The 19,848-nt window shown below is 45.8% G+C and overlaps 2 protein-coding genes across 14 annotated transcripts in view; both read right to left on the reverse strand.

Annotated features, from left to right (window-relative positions):
• Nucleotides 1-19,848, reverse strand: part of SMYD3 (SET and MYND domain containing 3) — a 758,748-nt gene that overhangs the window by 242,225 nt on the left and 496,675 nt on the right. The window lies entirely within an intron of this gene.
• On the reverse strand, nt 12,730-18,122 carry LOC126943246 (uncharacterized). Of its 4 annotated transcripts, XM_050771816.1 has the most exons (4): nt 15,342-18,122; nt 15,036-15,239; nt 14,781-14,984; nt 12,730-14,732 (listed from the first exon to the last, which is right to left on the reverse strand). In XM_050771816.1, exons 1-4 carry the CDS (start codon nt 15,680-15,682, stop codon nt 14,036-14,038), a joined length of 1,446 nt encoding a protein of 481 aa, XP_050627773.1. In that variant the 5' UTR covers nt 15,683-18,122; the 3' UTR covers nt 12,730-14,035. The 4 variants fall into 4 exon arrangements, with proteins under 4 accessions (XP_050627773.1, XP_050627782.1, XP_050627793.1 ...); XM_050771825.1 differs by lacking the exon at nt 15,036-15,239; XM_050771836.1 differs by lacking the exon at nt 14,781-14,984.

Below are 19,848 nucleotides of genomic sequence, written 5' to 3' on the forward strand. Positions count from 1 at the left end.
GCATAAACATCAGGAATTACTCTGTGGTTCTCATTATTTCTACCCTTCTCTGATGTGCCCTGTGTGTTTCAAGAGTCAACAAAATGAAAGTGAAGGCATCAGCTGAGAGGGACACTGGGCTTTCGGCAAAGGGACACACGATGAGGTTACTGTTGTCCATGTGTCGGACGGCTGGAGACGCTGTGAGAGTTACTCTCTCCGGAGGTCAGCACCTTGGATCTATGTCCTGGTCTGTCCGTGTGTCGGACGGCTAGAGACACGGTGGGAGTTACTCTCTCTGGAGGTCAGCACCTTAGATCTACGTCCTGGTCTGTCCGTGTGTTGGACTGCTGGAGACACGGTGGGAGTTACTCTCTCTGGAGGTCAGCACCTTGGATCTACGTCCTGGTCCTGCCCTCACCCTCTGAAATAAGCATTTTCTCCCAGGACATCAAGGAGCTGTGGAGCTCCAAGCATTTTCCTCACCACCCTGGCCATCTCCCACGTTTAGGAGGAAACTTATACTTCCATGGGGCCTTTGCTTGCCTCATTTCAGAACTGCGGGAGGGCCTACTCATAAAATGACGTTTTATGCCCTTAATTAAGAGCATATGTTGAATTTACCACTCTTATTATCCATCTATATGCAGATCACAGTACTAGGTGGTATGAAGTGAGACTGAGAAAGTAAGAGATGAAGAAACTTAAAAAAAAAAAAAGAAAGAAAGAAAGCCGTAAAAAGGACACAGGTAAAATCTAACCTTCGGCTGGGCACCATGGCTCACGCCTGTAATCCCAGCACTTTCAGAAGCCGAGGCAGGCAGATCACAAGGTCAAGAGATTGAGACCATCCTGGCCAACATGGTAAAACCCTGTCTTTACTAAAAATACAAAAATTAGCTGGGGGTGGTAGCACATGCCTGTAGTCCAAGCTACTCGGGAGGCGGAGGTTGCAGTGAGCCGAGATCGCGCCACTGCACTCCAGCCTGGTGACAGAGCAAGACCCCGTCTCAAAAAAAAAAAAAGAAAAAGAAAATCTAACCTTTGAAAAATTGAATGATTAAGACGTGAATAAATAAAACATCACTCGCCTAGATGTTTCTAATGTCCACTAAACAAGTTGTCATGCTTGTTAAAGCTACAGACCACAGGTGGCTTCACAAACCTCAGGACAACCTGAGAAGCAGCCTGGTGCTACACGGAAGTCACTGGACTGGTGTAGAAACAAGAGGTCCAAACCCTGACTTTCGCATTAATTCATTTATTGTTTATGATGACGTCCACCCATATGACAAGTATTTAGCCTACGTCTGTTTATACACCTGAGAAATGGAGAACAGTAACAAATGCCTGAGGTTGCTCTGAGGATGAAACAGGTAATTTATGCCAACGTGTTTGGTAAATATTTACAGATGATACAATTATGAACTGTAGGGCTGGATGATATTTCAAGATACCAATTTGTGCTCTTCTCTTTGCATCGCCTCTTTCTTTTTCTCCCACAGATCAGACTCTGCTCGGTGCCTCGGGGAGGCATGTGGCAGTAGAGAAAGCAGAAACCATCTGCAAAATCTGGGATGCAGTAGCGGGTGGGCGAGAGAATAAAGCAGCCCGAAGGTCGACGGAGCGGGGGCCTAGGCCCCAATTCTAAGCAGGGCTGCCACCCAGAAGCCCAACTTCCCCAGGAGGGGGATTTGGATGGACAGAGACACAAGCAACTCCCGAGTCCTGTGTGTGGTAAGGATGCATCCGAGAGCCACCAGACCTGCGCGGGAGGGCGGGCTAAGAGAGCCACGCCGCTAACAGCGTGGTCCTGGGGATAAGCCCAGAACGCTGAGTGGGGAGATTAAGTTTTCCACCACAGCAGTAGAAAGAGAATCAGCGCCAGAAATTGGGCAGATTTATACAAAAAGAAACGAAACGTTATTTTTGGCACATTAGAGTGCGGGGACTGAGTTTTATACCCATTATAATACTTAACTTCCCAACACCTAAAATCTTTCTGGCAGTTAACACTGAATTCCCAATGTAAGAAATGGTTCTTGTTTAACTTTATAAATACATATATGTAAGCCATCTTCTCTGACTAAAAAGACCACAGATTGTGCTTCTCTAATGAAATTGTGAAATGATTTTCTATATGTCGCTAGCCACATAGAGGACGCTAAATGAAAAGCTGTTGGCCGATGGGTGACAAATTGTCCAGGGCAGCTCATAACTTCCCTAGACTCTTGCGATCAATGGCACACACCTGCCAACCAGTGGGCTGGGGTTAGGGGTATAGTGTGTTGTGATGAATGGAGCTTTTCTCCATGCAATGCTAATGGGTTTATATAGAACAGAATTCATGACACAGGTGTTATTTTAAACATTGTGCTCTAATAACCACTTGAAAATTGAACAAATACATACATACTCATTAGGCCAGGACCTTATCTATCAAGTTACCGTCTGCATTCCCAGAGCCTCGCAGAGTACTAGGCACAGAGTACAAATTCAGTAACTATCTGGTGAGTGTTAACTCACAGAAGACACAACACTGCCTCTCCCTTAACCTCTGAAATGCAAAGTAGAGGTGTAACTCCAACAAATAAAGCCAAGCCCAGTATTTAAAAGCCCAAAACAAATCAAGTGCACCACACAGAACAAGAGCTTTCCAGTGTCTGTCCAAACCGGGGACACCTACAGAAACTCAGAAAGTTCAAAGCCTATGGGAGGGGAATGCGGGAGAGGGAGAGGGACTGATGGACCAGCCCCGGCTTTACGCTTCCTCTAGCTCCTCCTCTTCTTTAGCAAGGTGCCTCTGTGCTTTCCGTGAAGAAGTTGGCCCCAGAACACGACGTGCCTCTCAGGGAAGTTCTGATTTATGAACTGGCACCGAGGCGACGTCGCTGGTGTGGAACACCACGGCGTCTGTGTCTAGGGTACGTGCATATGCTGCGTTTTTCCGCAGGTGCCTCGCAGTCTGCTCTGGCTCTTAGGGCTTCCGAACTCAGTTCAGGGCATGGATTTTAATTAACGAAATGAAACACTGGCCCTACACAATGAGACACTTAATGAATGTATTTAACGATGCCAAATACGGGGAGCCCCTTTAGGGAGAGAAGCAAAAGGAACAGGAGAAAAAGATCGATTTGTTAAAAGACACTCAAAGCGACTGCATGTTAATCTAAGACAGTGGGGACGTCATCTGGGGGGTGGTCCCCGGAAAATCAACTTCATTGTGAAATGAGAAGTATGAGCATCTTTCTTTTGACTGAAATTCATTGAGCGTCTATCGAGCTGCTACTTTAGCACGCTTGCTGCTGGGAGACACACAAGATCTCCTTCCTCCTCAAGACACATTTGATAGACATTATTTGATAGACCTCACTAAGAAAAACTGTTTTTTGGCTAGCAATGCACTTTCGCCTCACATGATTTCACTTCCTCTGAGCTGTGAATCCGCAGTGGCAGGGATTCTCTCCCCTGAGGAAAACCAGGATGCGGGCTGGCTGGCTGGGTGGGGTGGTGGGAGGCAGCAATGTGCAGGAAAGGACTTCCTCAGGCCAGCAGGCTATGCAGTAGCACACAGGAGCAAGCTCCGCACCCACCGTCACGATTCCCAACCCTTCCCAGACCTCAGCACCTCCACCACCACCAGGGAAACAAGACACAGTCACAGCAGCTGAGAGCACTTTAGGACAAAGGGGGAAGGACAAAGGCAGGCGGTGAGGATGGTCAGGGAGTGATCAGAACTGCTGGGAGAAAGACCAGCCATTGCCAGTGTGTCTTCAAGTCCTAAACTTCCCTGGAGAGATCACAGCTTCCTCTGGCAGATGCCCAGACAAGAGGTCACGGATAGGCACTATCCTGGCAATGCCCAGACAAACCAACCTCCCTCTGATTCCACTGAGAGGTCTGACAATAACACAGTTTTGTAGACAAGGAAACTCAATGCGTGGCGTTCCTCCAGGGAAAATGCTGTGCTGGACCAGGGCCAGGGCCTGCCAACACCTGCGAGCAGACGAATTCCAAAATGTACAGTCACAGGCTGGCTCCTCTGAGGCTGGGCTCACAGCGTTTCATCAAAAGAAATAAAGATAAGGAAGTATCTTCCTGCTAAGTAGCTTCCTTCTTCGGTGGCACCCCACTCGTCTCTCACCCACCCTTGGGAAGGGAATGGAGATCATTAACCCTGGGTAAAAAGTACAATGAGACTTCATTTTCTGAGCTCCCAGAGGTTTTGGAACCTACGGAGACATGATTCTTGCTGAATAAATAATTCTAAGTCAGTGACCTGACTAGGGACTCATGTCTGAAACACAGCTTGATCCTTCAATTTTCAAGCGTTCCTCCTTTTATTTACGAGCCAATATTTCCATGTGACAACCACATGCCCATCCCATTAGGAGGGCTATTACAAAAGAAATGAACAGTAAATCCTGGTGAGGACGCAGAGAAACTGCAATCCCCGGGCATTGCTGGTGGGGATGAAAGTCCTGCAGCTGCTGTGGAAAGCAGTCTGGAGGCTCCTGAAAAAGTTAAACTCCCAAACGATCCAGCAATTCTGCTTCTAGGTATATGCCCAAAGGAAACGCAAACAGCGGCTCAGCAGATACTCTGTTCACAGAACGTTACTCAATTTCCAAAACATGGAAACGACCCAAGCATCCACCATTGGATGAACAGAAAAAATGTGGTGTAGACACAAAACCTTATTTTGCCATAAAAAGGAAAGGAATTCTAATAATGCTACGGCTGGAGGAATCTTGAAGAGATTATGTTAAGGGAAAGGAGCTGGACACAAAAGGACAAATACTGTGTGATTCCACTTATGCGAGGTTCCTCGAGCGGCCAAATTCACAGAGACACAAAACAGATTGGTGGTGTCAAGGGCTGAGGTGAAAGGGGAGTGGATGAGGATTGCTTAATGGGGTAGGAATTTCTCTGAGGTGATGAAAAACTTAGAAATAGATATGGTGCACAACCCTGTGAATGTAATTAATAGAATGTAATTAATATCACTGAATCATAGACTTAGAGATCATTCAAATCACAAGTTTTATGTTAAATATATTTTACCACCAAAAGAAGCCCACAAAAACAACCAAACATGAAACCAAACTGTAGAGAAGAAAGTGAGGTGGAAATAAAAAAATCAAAATAAAATAGAAACAAAGAGCTTAAGAAATAAAAGGGGAAGATTGCAAAAAGCACACAGAATAATTACATTTAGCAATGCTGCTATATTAACTGCATGTATGTAGTATTTATTCTGTGCCAGGAATTGTTTGGGGTGCTATACATATAACAACTTGTATAACCTTCAATGGGAACCCCTTGATGTAGGTTTTTATTATTATCCTCATTTTAAAGTTAATAAATCTGAAAAACAGCAAGGTTAAGTATCTTGCCCAAGATCACAGAGCAAGACAGTGGTGAAGCCTAGATTTAAACACAGAAAATCTTGACCCAGAATCTATGTTTTTAAACAACTAAGCTGGTTGCCAGTATAAAAGACCTAAGAGTGAGTCAAAAAAAGAAAAAAAGAAAGAAAGAAAGAAAAAGGAGCTTAAGAATAGGGATGTATCAACAATTACGTGTTACCTAAAGCAAGAGACAGAGAAAGAGAGATAAAGACTAATGAAACGAACATACTGCATTCTTATTTCAAAAGTGAAATACTACTTGCTCAATAAATAGTACAGAGTACTACTGATCTTTTAGGCTCACCAAGTCTCTCCCAGAAAACAAACAATAAAGCAGAAAGAGCATGGAACTTGAGGTTATAAAATCTGGTTTTAAATCCTGGCTCAAAGACTTCCTTTGCTTACTTCTTCATTTAGCAAGTATGTAACGAGTACCAGCTAGGCACCAGGGAACGTGCTGGCTGGTTCACTCAAGGTTTTGAATCCTAGTTCCTCTTTTATAAAATTGGAATAATATGTCTACCTTACAGGGTTGTTAAGAAAGCTAAATGAGATAGGCTATGACTGTTTTGTCTCCTGGTTTACACTCAGTAATGGTTGACTGAAGATGTTTTCTCTTGCATAATTTCTCAGAATAAAAATTTGTGATGATGATAAGATACATAAATCATGCGGCTTGGGTTTTCAATGGAGGCATTGTGACTGCCAGGCTGTAGACAAATATACACAGCTATGTGGCTCCTTGTGCCCCACCCTCTTTCTTACCCTTAAGCTGGCGAGATGATGATACATGGCAGGACACCGATAACTGTCAGGTTTTTTCTGTTCTTCCCAGAAGGGGTGGGAAGGGACAACACAAAGGAGAAAGGAAAAGGAGAGAGGAGAAAAAAGGAACATGGAAGGAAAAAAACCAGAATGTGAAGATGGAGATAGGATACTACTTCCTTCCCTTCTCTCCCAGTGGGGTAGAAAGGGCTGTGGACTGTAGGGGGCTCCCACCTTCCATTTCTCTCTAGAATGTCCCATAGCATCAACCATGTCCCTAAATCAAAATGACACAAACCTTCACCAGACTCTAAAAAGCCCCTTTGGACCACACAGGACTTGTCTCTGCCTCCCCCTCCCCTGGACACCACCATTCAGAGTTCAAGGACGACCTTTTATCTTGCATCATGGCCAAAACAGTTATTAAGGAGTTTCATTTCTAGGGTGCTCAGTAATCAAGATAACAGAGACTAAAATACAAGGCCTACAAGCCTTACAGTCATCACTGGTGATTCGCTGAGTTCATCTTGTCAAGTAAACTGTAAGATGCTGGAAGACAGAGAACATATCTAACAATATATCTATCAGTGAGCATTTGCTAAAGCCACATCTTGACTGACGACACACACAGTGTTTGGAAACAACAAGATCACATTTCTACATTCCACATAGATCGAAATCTAGCTAACTTAGAGACTGCTTTACTTCATGCTAATAACGTTTTACTTATTTTCTAAAGTTCTGTGATGATAAGAAAAAGCTCAGGCCGGGCGTGGTGGCTCACGCCTGTAATCCCAGCACTTTGGGAGGCCGAGGTGGGCGGATCACAAGGTCAGGAGATCGAGACCATCCTGGCTAACACGGTGAAACCCCGTCTCTACTAAAAATACAAAAATTAGCCAGGCGAGGTGGCGGGTGCCTGTAGTCCCAGCTACTCAGGAGGCTGAGGCAGGAGAATGGCATGAACACGGGAGGCGGAGCTTGCAGTGAGCCGAGATCGCACCACTGTACTCCAGCCTGGACGACAGAGCGAGACTCCGTCTCAAAAAAACAGAAAAAAAAGAAAAAGCTCACCAATAAACAGCCCATTTACACTACTGCACTCAAGTCTGAGGAAATAAGGCTGGGGTCCTGCACCTCTGGTGAGGAGGGAAACTAGACTGATGCAAATGATGCTCTAAGGTCAACAGACAGAACCATATTTAGGATCCCATCAGGCTAGTTCCAAATGCTGCCTTCCCACCTATTCACCTGAAGTTCCTTGTAATTTGTTAGTGTGAATTAAATGACATCTCGGAAAGTGTTGCTTCTGACTAGTGAGAAAGTTTTATGTCAAGAGAAGATGAATTGCTCCAAGGAGAAAAATATGCCAGGCAAGTCCAAACACGTCTGCCTACCTACAAGTATGACTGCTACAGGCACCTCCTCCTCTTGCCAGCCCATCTTCAACCTTACAGGGTGCAGATGTTTGCAAAAGTTTCTCCTTGCGCCAGGTACTATGGAAGAGACAGTGTCTGGCTTCATCCTGGAAACCATGGGATATGTGGCATCCACCATGTTTTGGAGATGGGCCGTTTTTACATTAGCCACCCTTGCCAAAATCTAAGCAGCATGGCTGCTTCTCATCATGTGGTCGCTGGCTCTGCAAGCTGTGGTTTGAAGACGGAAACAATAATAATCCTATACATAAATGACTAACATTTTACGGGGAAGACAGAAAATAGTTTAAATGTTTTCCATGATCCTCTTTTTGAACTTCAAATGATAGTCAAACAGGGGTCATTTCCCTGGCTGATAATTTTCAGAATTGCAGACCCTACACTAAATAACATTCACAGATGGTTCCTGTCTTTAAATGTCAGTGCTCTCCCTCTTGGGAGCTGACAGCTACTCAGAAGAGAGCATTAAAGTGGCCAGAAAGAGATCCCGGGATCCTGTGGATCTCTCTTTCCTTTGTTCAAAATAAGAGATTTTGACGCATTCTCTGGCCGCTGTCTTCCAGCTCTGGTTTCCAGCTCTGGTTCTAGGCGATCCCCATGAGATCACAGATACTTTGTATACTTTCCACATCCACCACTGTAACTGCAGAGTCCCTATCTTCCTTATGATTGTATTTACTAGAACCAAACCCATCATTGTTGAGACATCGCCAAATTCACTGTAGGAACAAGTCATGAGTCCACTGAGAAGCGCATGCCAGCTGTGAGGAGACTCCAGCCTGACGGGCAAGATGACCACCTCCTTTTTTTTTTTTTCCTTTTTTTTGAGACGGAGTCTCTGTCACCCGGGCTGGAGTGCAGTGGCGCGATCTTGGCTCACTGCAACCTCCGCCTCCTGGGTTCACGCCATTCTCCTGCCTCAGCCTCCTGAGTAGCTGGGACAACAGGCATCCGCCACCTCACCCAGCTAATTTTTTTGTATTTTTAGTAGAGACAGGGTTTCACCATGTCAGCCAGGATGGTCTCGATCTCCTGACCTCGTGATCTGCCCGCCTCAGCCTCCCAAAGTGCTGGGATGACAGGCGTGAGCCACCGCGCCCGGCCTATTATTATTTTTTAGAGGCGGGGTCCTGCTCTGTCACCCGGCCTGGAGTGCAGTGGTGCAACCATGGCTCACTGCAGCCTCAACCTCCTGGGCTCAGTGATCCTTCCTCCTCCATCTCCCAGAGTGCTGGGATGACAGGTGTGAGCCACCGCGCCCGGCCGATGACCACCTCCTTTTGAAGTAGTTCCCAACCCATCATTCGGCCTCGCTGCATGGCTCACGTGGAAACATCTCAGTTTACCACCGCACGATGTAAGTGCGTCCTACACTCATCAAAGAGAAAAGAAGTCTGAAGGATAAGGCAGAGAAGAGAAAGGTTATAGGTAGGAGGACTGGTGGGCAGGTAAGAATAGGATGGAAGAGGTAGAGGGAAAGACGGTAAAGGGGCAAAGAAAAGCCAAGTGAAGATGTGCAGGCACACAGAAGAACTGAACCCAGAACGAGAAAGGTGAAAAACTCTATTATTCCATGGTGCTCCAATTCACACTTCATTAGGCTTTGGAGGATCCCAGCAGAAGGTTCTCATCTGCTGCTCAAACCTCTGGCGGGGCAGCAGGTGTATCTACGCGACCACAGCGCCATCTAGTGGACAGGGGGGACTTACCATGACCTAAGCGAACTCTCTTAGGACTAATTCCATATTGCAACAATTCCAGGCAATAAATACAGGTGACAGAATAGACTGAGGAATACGTACAACTGAAGTTCGCACATTTTTATGTCCTATGGATTATCTCCTCTCTGAACAAGTGTAGAGTAGCTTTACAGTCCACATACTGAAAGATTCCCTCCCCATTCCATTTTTTACTTCCCACCCTATTTTGAACAGCTCAGCTATCAAACAAATTTTCAATAAGAACTACATTGCCTTTAGGTGTACCTTTTTCAGCAATGAAAAACTACCTTACTTATTATTCTAATGACATCTATTTTCAGCATCTCTTTAAATTACATATAATCAAAGTCATGAAGCATTAAATTTATTATAATATGTAAGATAAATATCTCACACATCTAGTCATTAAACACTAATATGTATTTTTGTTGCCTTTCTTTCTCCACGGTTTTCCTATGTAATTCTCTTAAGAACAACTATAATACAGTCGTGTAAATCTCAGTGATTTATTACACAAGTGATTATCCTAGGAAATATTGGGACCCATGACATGGGCCCCACAATGTTACTCTGTTACGTAAGCTCAGGTATGAGTTCCGGGAAGCCACAGAGCGTGGGAGCAAAACCACGTGCTTTGGCTCAGACCTCGACTGGAATTCGGGCACCACCACTTACTAAGTGACCTTCTCCAGCCTGTCTCCTATCTGTAAAACGGGAATGAGCCTACCGACTTCATAGGATTGCTGTGAGGATTAAATGGAAATAGGTATGCAAAATGGCCAGCACAGTGCTAACATTTAGAAGGTGCTCAGTATGTATTAACTATCTTTCTACTGCCCAGTCCCTAAGAGATCTACCAGAGAAATAATTCTCATTTTTAGTCAAGCTACCAAATAAGACTCCTCATTTCTGATTTATTTTATAAAAATGCAAAAAAGAGACAGAAGAAAAGCCTTCCAAGATTCTGATACCATTCGCCCCAGTTTTCACTTGAAAGTCAACCCATTAATGAGCACCAGGGTGAAGATGGAATTCTGCCAGCCACAGTACCTGCAAGAGCCCACAACACACTTGACTTCCATTCATGTGCACTACAATCCTGTGGGTTAAAGGGCCATAAAAGTTGTCCTGGTTTTTCTTATACTTCAAAGGAAGCAATTTAATGGCCATGAATTACAGCCTCCCGATTACACTGTAACTATGAAACACGACTGTTGTGGTATGATTTCCAGCCTGGCTCCCTCACCAAAGGAACTTCAAGGTAAGAATTTAAACAAAATAACCTTTCCAGGCTTTCATCCAGCTTCCTCATGCAAGAGACTCTATCCTTGGGAACCCAGAGAATGTATGAGCACACAAAGGGTTACGTAGGGTTGAGGCCAGAAAGAGGGTGGTCTAGAGCGTTGTGTTGGGGCAGGGCAACCCAGAAAATGCAGGGCACTGTTCCCTGGGGAGGCCGATAAGCTACAGACACCATAAGAAATACAAGAATGGGGATAATATATATATATATATTTTTTTTGTAGACAGGATCTCACTCTGTCACCCAGGTTGGAGAGCAGCGGTGCGATCACAACTCACTGCAGCCTCGACCTCCTCGGACTCAGGTATCCTCCCACCTCAGCCTCCTGAGTAGCTGGGACTACAGGCATGCACCAACATGCCGGGCTAATTTTTTTGTATTTTTTTCTAGAGGTGGGGTTTCTCCATGTTTTCCAGGCTGGTCTCAAACTCCTGGGCTCAGACCATCTGCCCATCTCGGCCTCCGAAAGTGCTGGTATTATAGGCATGAGCCACTGGTACTGACCTAATTTTAACATTTTAAGGGAGAAACATCACATTAAGAATGTTGTTTAAAAAGAAAAACCTCAAAAATGTGGGTTCTGCCTCTCTGACTGCCATTGCTTAATTAGCCAAATACAACAGCCAAAACTATTTCCATTGCCCTATGACTCAGTAGACAAGTGTAAATCTTTCTCACAGCAGCAAAGCAAATGCTTACAGCCGGGAGGCAACCACGTATGGTGGAGGCAACACTGTACTTGGAACTGGATTTGACTTTCAGTCCTGGTTTCTCAATTAACTAGCTCTCTGACCTTGGGCAACTTCCCTGGACACTGGTTTGCTCATCTAAAATGGGGATAGTCACCTGTCTCTATAAAGGGCTACCATTAACTTAGACGATGTGAGGATAAGCAAATCAAAACTTTCGTGGTATGTTCTATTCGTCATCTCAGCCGGAATACAGCAGGACCTAGGACACAGGTCCGGTTTTCTGCAGAGTCATATAGGCACAGTGTAAGCATGTACAGGGACATCCTTACAGTGATGTTATAAAAGCAAAACACAAGCGCCTGCTTCCTGCAGAATCCTCTCACAATAGAGAATCCCATGAAAACTGCAAAGGAGATAAAGAATGGAAACTGCAAAGGGAAACCAGGTCCTTCAAACCTCCCGTCAGGAGTCCCTCTCAATCATGACCAGACGTCGTCACTGAATGCAGCGCCCCGTCAGAACCAGCACACACATGGAGCCGCCGTTAGACGCCAGAACATTTAAAGACGTTCCTCTTCAGCTGGCCTCCATATGAGATGTGGAGTTTGAGAACCTAATTGTTCCCAAGCTCTGTGAATGGGTTTTATAGACTCCAAAGACAGCTGGATATTGAAAGGGTGAAAGGAAGGAGAAAAGGCAGGATCTTGACATTTGGGAATCAATTCTACTATGCTGTTTTAAGATTGGTTTTAAAAATTAAAGACGGTGATTTGATGTTTGTGTTAAAACCACAACCATGTCCTGATGACTAAAAGAAATCTGACCTATATGTCATGGTCCCCCAAAGCCCCAAAGTGGATTTTAAAGTTGTTAAAGTAAAAATCTACTTTGTAGGAAGAGTCCACCTTTCTAGTCTATGTTAAAACTAATGAGCGAGTTGGAGGAGCTGGGGTGTCGGAGGGGCTGGGGTGTCAGAGGAGGGCTGGGGTGGAGGGGAGGGGTGGGAGAGGAGGGGCTGGGGTGTCAGAGGAGGGCTGGGGTGTTGGAGGGGCTGGGGTGTCGGAGGAACTGGGGTGTCGGAGGGGCTGGGGTGTCGGAGGAGGGCTGGGGTGTCGGAGGGCTGGGGTGTCGGAGGGGCTGGGGTGTCGGAGGGGCTGGGGTGTCGGAGGGGCTGGGGTGTCGGAGGAGCTGGGGTGTCGGAGGGGCTGGGGTGTCGGAGGGGCTGGGGTGTCGGAGGGGCTGGGATGTCGGAGGGGCTGGGGTGTCGGAGGGGCTGGGGTGTCGCAGGGGTGGGTGATGGAGGGGCTGGGGTGTGGAGGGGCTGGGGTGTTGGAGGGGCTGGGGTGTCGGTCGGAGGGGCTGGGGTGTCGGAGGTGTTGGGGTGTCGGAGGGGCTGGGGTGTCGGAGGGGCTGGGGTGTTGGAGGAACTGGGGTGTTGGAGGGGCTGGGGTGTTGGAGGGGCTGGGGTGTTGGAATGTCCGGGGTGGAACAGGGCAGACAGGGGTGATGAGGAACAGTCCAGGGATGTTCAGGCTGGACCCACCGAGGTTCCTCTTCCTACCAAAGGGAACTGGGATGTGCTCCCCGTTTCCCAGATGGAACTCCTGGGTGATAATGTGAGAAGCCCTTACCGCACATCTGTCTTTCCTCATATATTTATAAAGTTTGGGGGAAAACTGGAAAGTGATACACAGCCCCTGTATAATTCCAACTTACTCTCAAAAAAATTTTTTTTAAAACTAAAAAATAAAAGGAAATCAGCTGCAGCCTTCCCGATGTGTGAACAAAGAGACAATTTAAAAGCCATCAAGTGCCAAATACTGACCTGTCTCACATAAAAAAATGCCCTGTCTCTCAGCCCACTGAGAACAGACGGACACACACCACAGGGAGGAGAGCTGTCTCGGAAAGAGCCCTCAAGGCAGACCCCACAGCTATATTAACTGTACTTCACGGAATCGTGAACACACAATCGCAGGGCTATTGAAGACTCCATAACACACAAGATCAAGGAGCCCGGAGCCTCTAAAACATGAAAAACAATTAGCACTACGAAATCTAAGAGCGGACACAGCCAGAGCTTGAGAAAAGGCGTGGACAGGAGCTGGACTGCTCATTCCTGCTCATTCTCCCTTCCTTCCTGTTACACGGTGATGTTCTGAGGCGCTGCTGAGAGGGGCTTCCTCTCCTGGGCCAGAACTGACGCTAAGGCCCGAAGCTGAGGACAGAAAGTGATCAACTCCCCACATTCTAAAGAGGCTGTTGGAGAAGCGGCCACAACTAGGGCCTGACATCCTCCTCCAGGGATTATCAGGCAGCACTCTGCTGTCAATCCCACAGGACCGTAACTTGTCCTTCCCAGTCCATAGAGAGCAAGACTCTGAAGCAGGTGAGTTTGTCTTTGGCCTTGTGGGAGGTTTCCATTCAAGAGGAAAACTGATGCCATGCAGGATGGGATGAGGTGCTTTCTCTTCTCAGAAGGGAAAGATCTGGGTGCCTCACAAGAGAGAGTCCGACGTCAGCTCCCTGGTCGATGGTCTACTTGCAGAGCCAAATCTCTGATCTCACCTTAATAAATGAGATTCATTCATCTGGCGCTCTGGGTTTCATGTAGGTGGAGAGGTGGAAGAGTTAGGGGAATAAAAGGAGATGAAAGAACTGAAGAAAAGGCAGAAGGAGGCCACGCACGGCAGCTCACATCGGTAATCCCAGTATTTCGGGAGGTCTAGGTGGGCGGATCACTTGAGTCCAGGAGTTTGAGACCAACCTGGGCAACACGGTGAAACCCCATTCTACCAAAAATACAAAAAAACAAAATTAGCCAGGCATGGTGGCATATGTCTGTAGTCCCAGCTACTCCGGAGGCTGAGTTGGGAGGATCACGTGAGCCTGGGAGGTTGAGGCTGCAGTAAGCCCTGATCACACCCCTGCACTCCAGCCTGGGAAACAGAGCCAGACCCTGACCGAAAAAGAAAAGGCAGAAGGACACGACAAAAAATATACCGTGGGGCAACCTGTACTCAGACGTGGGACGCAGGATTAAATGCAATATACCGTGGGGCAACCTGTACTCAGACGTGGGACGCAGGATTAAATGCAATATACCGTGCGGCAACCTGTACTCAGACGTGGGACGCAGGATTAAATGCAATATACCGTGGGGCAACCTGTACTCAGACGTGGGACGCAGGATTAAATGCAATATACCGTGGGGCAACCTGTACTCAGACGTGGGACGCAGGATTAAATGCAATATACCGTGGGGCAACCTGTACTCAGACGTGGGACGCAGGATTAAATGCAATATACCGTGGGGCAACCTGTACTCAGACGTGGGACGCAGGATTAAATGCAATATACCGTGGGGCAACCTGTACTCAGACGTGGGACGCAGGATTAAATGCAATATACCGTGGGGCAACCTGTACTCAGACGGACGCAGGATTAAATGCAATATACCGTGGGGCAACCTGTACTCAGACGTGGGACGCAGGATTAAATGCAATATACCGTGGGGCAACCTGTACTCAGACGTGGGACGCAGGATTAAATGCAATATACCGTGGGGCAACCTGTACTCAGACGTGGGACGCAGGATTAAATGCAATATACCGTGGGGCAACCTGTACTCAGACGTGGGACGCAGGATTAAATGCAATATACCGTGGGGCAACCTGAACTCAGACGTGGGACGCAGGATTAAATGCAATATACCGTGGGGCAACCTGTACTCAGACGTGGGACGCAGGATTAAATGCAATATACCGTGGGGCAACCTGTACTCAGACGTGGGACGCAGGATTAAATGCAATATACCGTGGGGCAACCTGTACTCAGACGTGGGACGCAGGATTAAATGCAATATACCGTGGGGCAACCTGTACTCAGACGTGGGACGCAGGATTAAATGCAATATACCGTGGGGCAACCTGTACTCAGACGTGCGACGCAGGATTAAATGCAATATACCGTGGGGCAACCTGAACTCAGACGTGGGACGCAGGATTAAATGCAATATACCGTGGGGCAACCTGTACTCAGACGTGGGACGCAGGATTAAATGCAATATACCGTGGGGCAACCTGTACTCAGACGTGGGACGCAGGATTAAATGCAATATACCGTGGGGCAACCTGTACTCAGACGTGGGACGCAGGATTAAATGCAATATACCGTGGGGCAACCTGTACTCAGACGTGGGACGCAGGATTAAATGCAATATACCGTGGGGCAACCTGTACTCAGACGTGGGACGCAGGATTAAATGCAATATACCGTGGGGCAATCTGTACTCAGACGTGGGACGCAGGATTAAATGCAATATACTGTGGGGCAATCTGTATTCAGACGTGGGACACAGGATTAAATGCATTAGAAAAGAACCAGCCAGAAATACATAAAAATGACAGTAATCAGTCAGTTAACAATCCATTCCCCGTGGATAATAAGGCTGTGATTTTTACACGAAAAAAAAAAAAGTGTTTAAGTCATAGTCCCTACTACAGGAGCAACAGCGTGATGCCAAAGAAAGACTACTGTCCTAGGATGACGGCCATCTGGAGGAGGTCCTAATGGTGTCACAAGCTATGTGACAAAAATGAAGTCCCTTCATTTCTCTCAGCCTTTCCTCACCTGTAAACAGGCCAAGAATGGAAGGCTGAAATAGTCAGAGGTTCCAAACCTCAATGGTAATGAAGAAACGTGACCTGTGCATAGTATTCAGAAAGACCTTAGAGAAATCGTGCCCTTTATCCACAAACGCTCAGAGCCTGTGTTGGAGAAACAGCAGTTACCACTTGCCTATGATGTCTAAGGGCTCTTGATACATCTTATAACTCTATGTAAATAAGAAATAAAGGTGGGCCTCACTGAAAGCAGTCCTCTCAGCAGAGGACTGGCTTAGCCTGAGTTTCTGGGAGGGGAGCTGCCCTCTGGGCTTCCCCTCCCTCAGCCCATTAACATTTCTGTACTTAGAAGTCGGCTAGGATCCTGGAGGGCGTAAGGGCTGTAAGAATACCATGACTATTTTTAAAATTTTGAAAAACAAATACTAGAGGCTCTGGCAGCAACAGTGCTTGGGGAGTAGCCGTACCTCTGAAAGTTTTCCTTTCCTTTCTTGAGCAACCCTGGGAGGGAGCTGTTTAATGAGGAGCCGCAACACCGGAGAACAAAGCAGTAGTGTTTGCACACAAAGTGTGGTGCTGGCAATTTTCTCGGTTTCGTTTTTTCATGCTGCCAAAGTCATTTGTTTTGAAAATAAGAGCCTCTCCTTTGCCCTCAGCATCCCTGTTGAGACACTAAACCACAAGATTAATTCTGTTTAGGCCTGCAGAGTGCGGTAAATCCTCTGAGACACCTCAGCACCTTCCTCAGGTGAGACATTAGAGTTCGGGGATGAAGAATTCGGCTCCGGAGTGAGAGACTCAAGTTCAAGTGGCAGCCGTACCACTTGCTAGCAGTGTGGCCTTGGGTAAGTCACTTGGCTTCAGTTTCCTTCCCTTAGCTGCAAAATATGAAAAACAGGCCTGCTGCGAAATGCCTGGCCCATAGTCAACACTCAGTACATGATAACTACATAAAATAATGGTGGTAAAACCAGCAATCAACAGGTGTGCATCATTGGGCCATAATGTGAAACCACACTCAAAGCACGTGAATGTAGCATCCTTCAGGGTGCTCACAGTGCTGCAGACTGTAGGAGCAAGGTTAGCAATACAGGTTGGAATTCATGTATTGGGGGCTAGACGAACATACACAAAGCAGAGGTGATTTGTCTAGGTTGTTTTTGATGCAAAATAGCCTGAAGCTAGAGGACGTCACCTACTCTTATTTAAAGTGTCCCTTCTATTTCTAGGAAGAGTCTGCAATCCTAACTGTAATGCATTTTTGTCTAAACTAAGAGTCTTCACATTTTTTGAAGTCACAGAAATATTTGTGAATATATGTTTTTAACTGGAACATCATTACTCTGTAACATATATGTGTGTATATACACATACACACATGTACATAAGAGGGTAACAAAGCAAAAGATAATACTGGTTTGTGTATATATCATATAGTGGAAAGAATATTAGATTCCAAGTTAGATCACCTACTTCCAATACTGAAGATGGCCAGAGCCTTAAGGCAAGCCTCTCTAATTAGGTCTTAGTATTCTCATTATTTAAAAAAGGAGAAAGACACTAAAATACCTTCAAAATTATTGTTGTGACCACAGGCAGAATAACTGGAATGAAGTAGAAGAAGCTATCTGAATATGATGTCTCATGTAAGATCTTTTTTTTTTTTTTTTTTTTTTTTTTTGAGATGGAGTCTTGCTCTGTTGCCCAGGATGAAGTGCATTGGTGCGATCTCGGCTCACTGCAACCTCCACCTCGTGGGTTCAAGCAAGTCTCCTGCCTCAGCCTCCTGAGTAGCTAGGATCACAGGTGTGTGCTACCACGCCCAGTTAATTTTTGTATTTTTAGTAGAGACGGGGTTTCACCATGTTGGCCAGGCTGGTCTTGAACTCCTGACCTCATGATCCACCCACCTCGGACTCCCAAAGTGCTGGGATTATAGGCGTGAGCCACTGTGCCCTGCCAAGATTGTGTTTATTATAAAGTCTGTTATAAAGCTCTCTGGTATTATTCCCAATAACAAAAACGCTAACAAATAAAAATAAAAAACAGTATTTTTGGCTGGGCACAGTGGCTCATGCCAATAATCCCAGCACTTTGGGAGGCCAAGATGGGTGGATCATTTGAACTCAGGAGTTCAAGACCAGCCTAGGCAACATGGTGAAATCCATCTCTACTAAAAATACAAAAATTAGCATTTGAACTCAGGAGTTCAAGACCAGCCTAGGCAACATGGTGAAATCCATCTCTACTAAAAATACAAAAATTAGCCGGGCATGGTGGCACACGGCTGTAATCCCAGCTACTAGGGAGGCTGAGGCAGGAGAATCACTTGAACCCAGGGGGTGGAGGTTGCAGTGAGCCGAGATCACGCCACTGCACTCCAGCCTGTGAAACAGAGCAAGCCTCCATCTCAAAAAACAAACAAACAAACAAAAAACAAAAAAAAACCCCAATATTTTTAAAACTAACAGCGGAAATCGTGTTTGTGAATGTCATAAGAAGTTTCTTTCCTTCTTATAGTTCTCTGTTGAGAAACAATACAGAATCATATGTTCTGTCTATTGGGGCAACAATTCAATCACAGCAGGATAAAAATGGACTTTTAAAAAGTGACCCCTGCTCTTGTTTTCTCCTCCCCTTCATCAGTTCACTACCAGCCCTGAGCGGAGACGGAGCTTCTCCGCGCAGAGAAAGACCTAAAGCTCTAGCATGATGTACTCATCGATAAGAGTTGATCAACACGTATCCAGAGCCCAGTGATGCCAGGAAGAAAGCCTAAACACAATGTAATCAACTCCCTCTCTCTTTTCTTCATTTCCTACAACTTTGGTTTACCCACAAATGAGTGCTTGCAGGAGAAATCTGAGTGCATTTTTGGCAAGCAGCTCACTGAATTATCTTTGCTTATTCATCAAATGAACAGTGTGATGGAGAAAGTCCAAATAGGAAAGACAAGGGGAAGCGGGAAAAAGTTAATTTCCCATCCCAAAATATTTCTTGGATTAAAAGGCAAACTCATCCAATCTTAAGGTTTAGAGGGCTGAAATAATTGTTCCATGATGTAGCTGTTAGAAGGCATTAGATTTTGACTATGGCATGGTGTCTGTGGATATCTGTGTCATCCATTTAGATATTATGTGCTGAATATCAAAAACATTAAGCTAAAGAAGGTTAAGGAAAGATGGTGTTTCCTCAAGGAAAGCTGTGTTTATCCTAGTTTGTCTCTCCCAGGAAAATTTGGATACTTCCTTTCATAGGAAGGACATATAACACGCTTCCAGAGTCACGAGGCTTGAAGACGGCCAAAGACGTCATCTTGTCTCCACACGCGGCCCAGGAAGAGTAAATTCTAGCACCACGTTGGGACTAGAAATCTACGTTGTAAATCGTATTACCGATTTAGAGATCTAATGGCGTATTAGCAAGACAGGTTTCAAACGCATCGACAAAATAACAGGCAGAAGGAGCCTCAAAACTTTTCCAACCTGAATTCCCCATTTCACAGGTGGGGAAATCAAGGCCCTGAGAGCTGAAGAACTCGCCAAAGGTTGAAAAACACTCCTCAAACACCACCTTCCTCCTCTCTGGGACTTCATATTATTTCATTTTCTTTTACTATTCTGCCTGAGCTTTGACTTTCTTGAATTTTAAATACCAATATAGAAATCAACAGCTGGTGTCAATCCTCAATAAGATGACTGAAAGTTTATTCCTCATGGTTTAGCATGGTCAGAAAGTGAACACTACAGGTTTGGTCTATGTGCCTGTAAAATTTAGAAAAAGGATGTAAAAAGGAGGGAGAATTTAAAAACCACCTAGACCATTGCCGACGCTGTGAGTGGGAATTCCTCCTCACAAAGGGCCTGGTGCAAGCTCCCTCTTAGTTAGCTGCCTTCTGACCCTAGTTTTCAAC

This window comes from Macaca thibetana, chromosome 1, assembly GCF_024542745.1.
Source record: "Macaca thibetana thibetana isolate TM-01 chromosome 1, ASM2454274v1, whole genome shotgun sequence".
Lineage (NCBI taxonomy): Eukaryota > Metazoa > Chordata > Mammalia > Primates > Cercopithecidae > Macaca > Macaca thibetana.

Bases quoted from the DNA above. Each gene is read 5' to 3' on its own strand.
- LOC126943246 (XM_050771816.1), bottom strand. From the start codon at position 15,682: ATGCATTTAATCCTGTGTCCCACGTCTGAATACAGATTGCCCCACAGT. The intron at 14,985-15,035 runs GTTGCCCCACGG...GTCTGAGTTCAG, and splicing joins CGTCCCACGTCTGAGTACAG to GTTGCCCCACGGTATATTGC. The intron at 14,733-14,780 runs GTTGCCCCACGG...GTCTGAGTACAG, and splicing joins CGTCCCACGTCTGAGTACAG to GTTGCCCCACGGTATATTGC.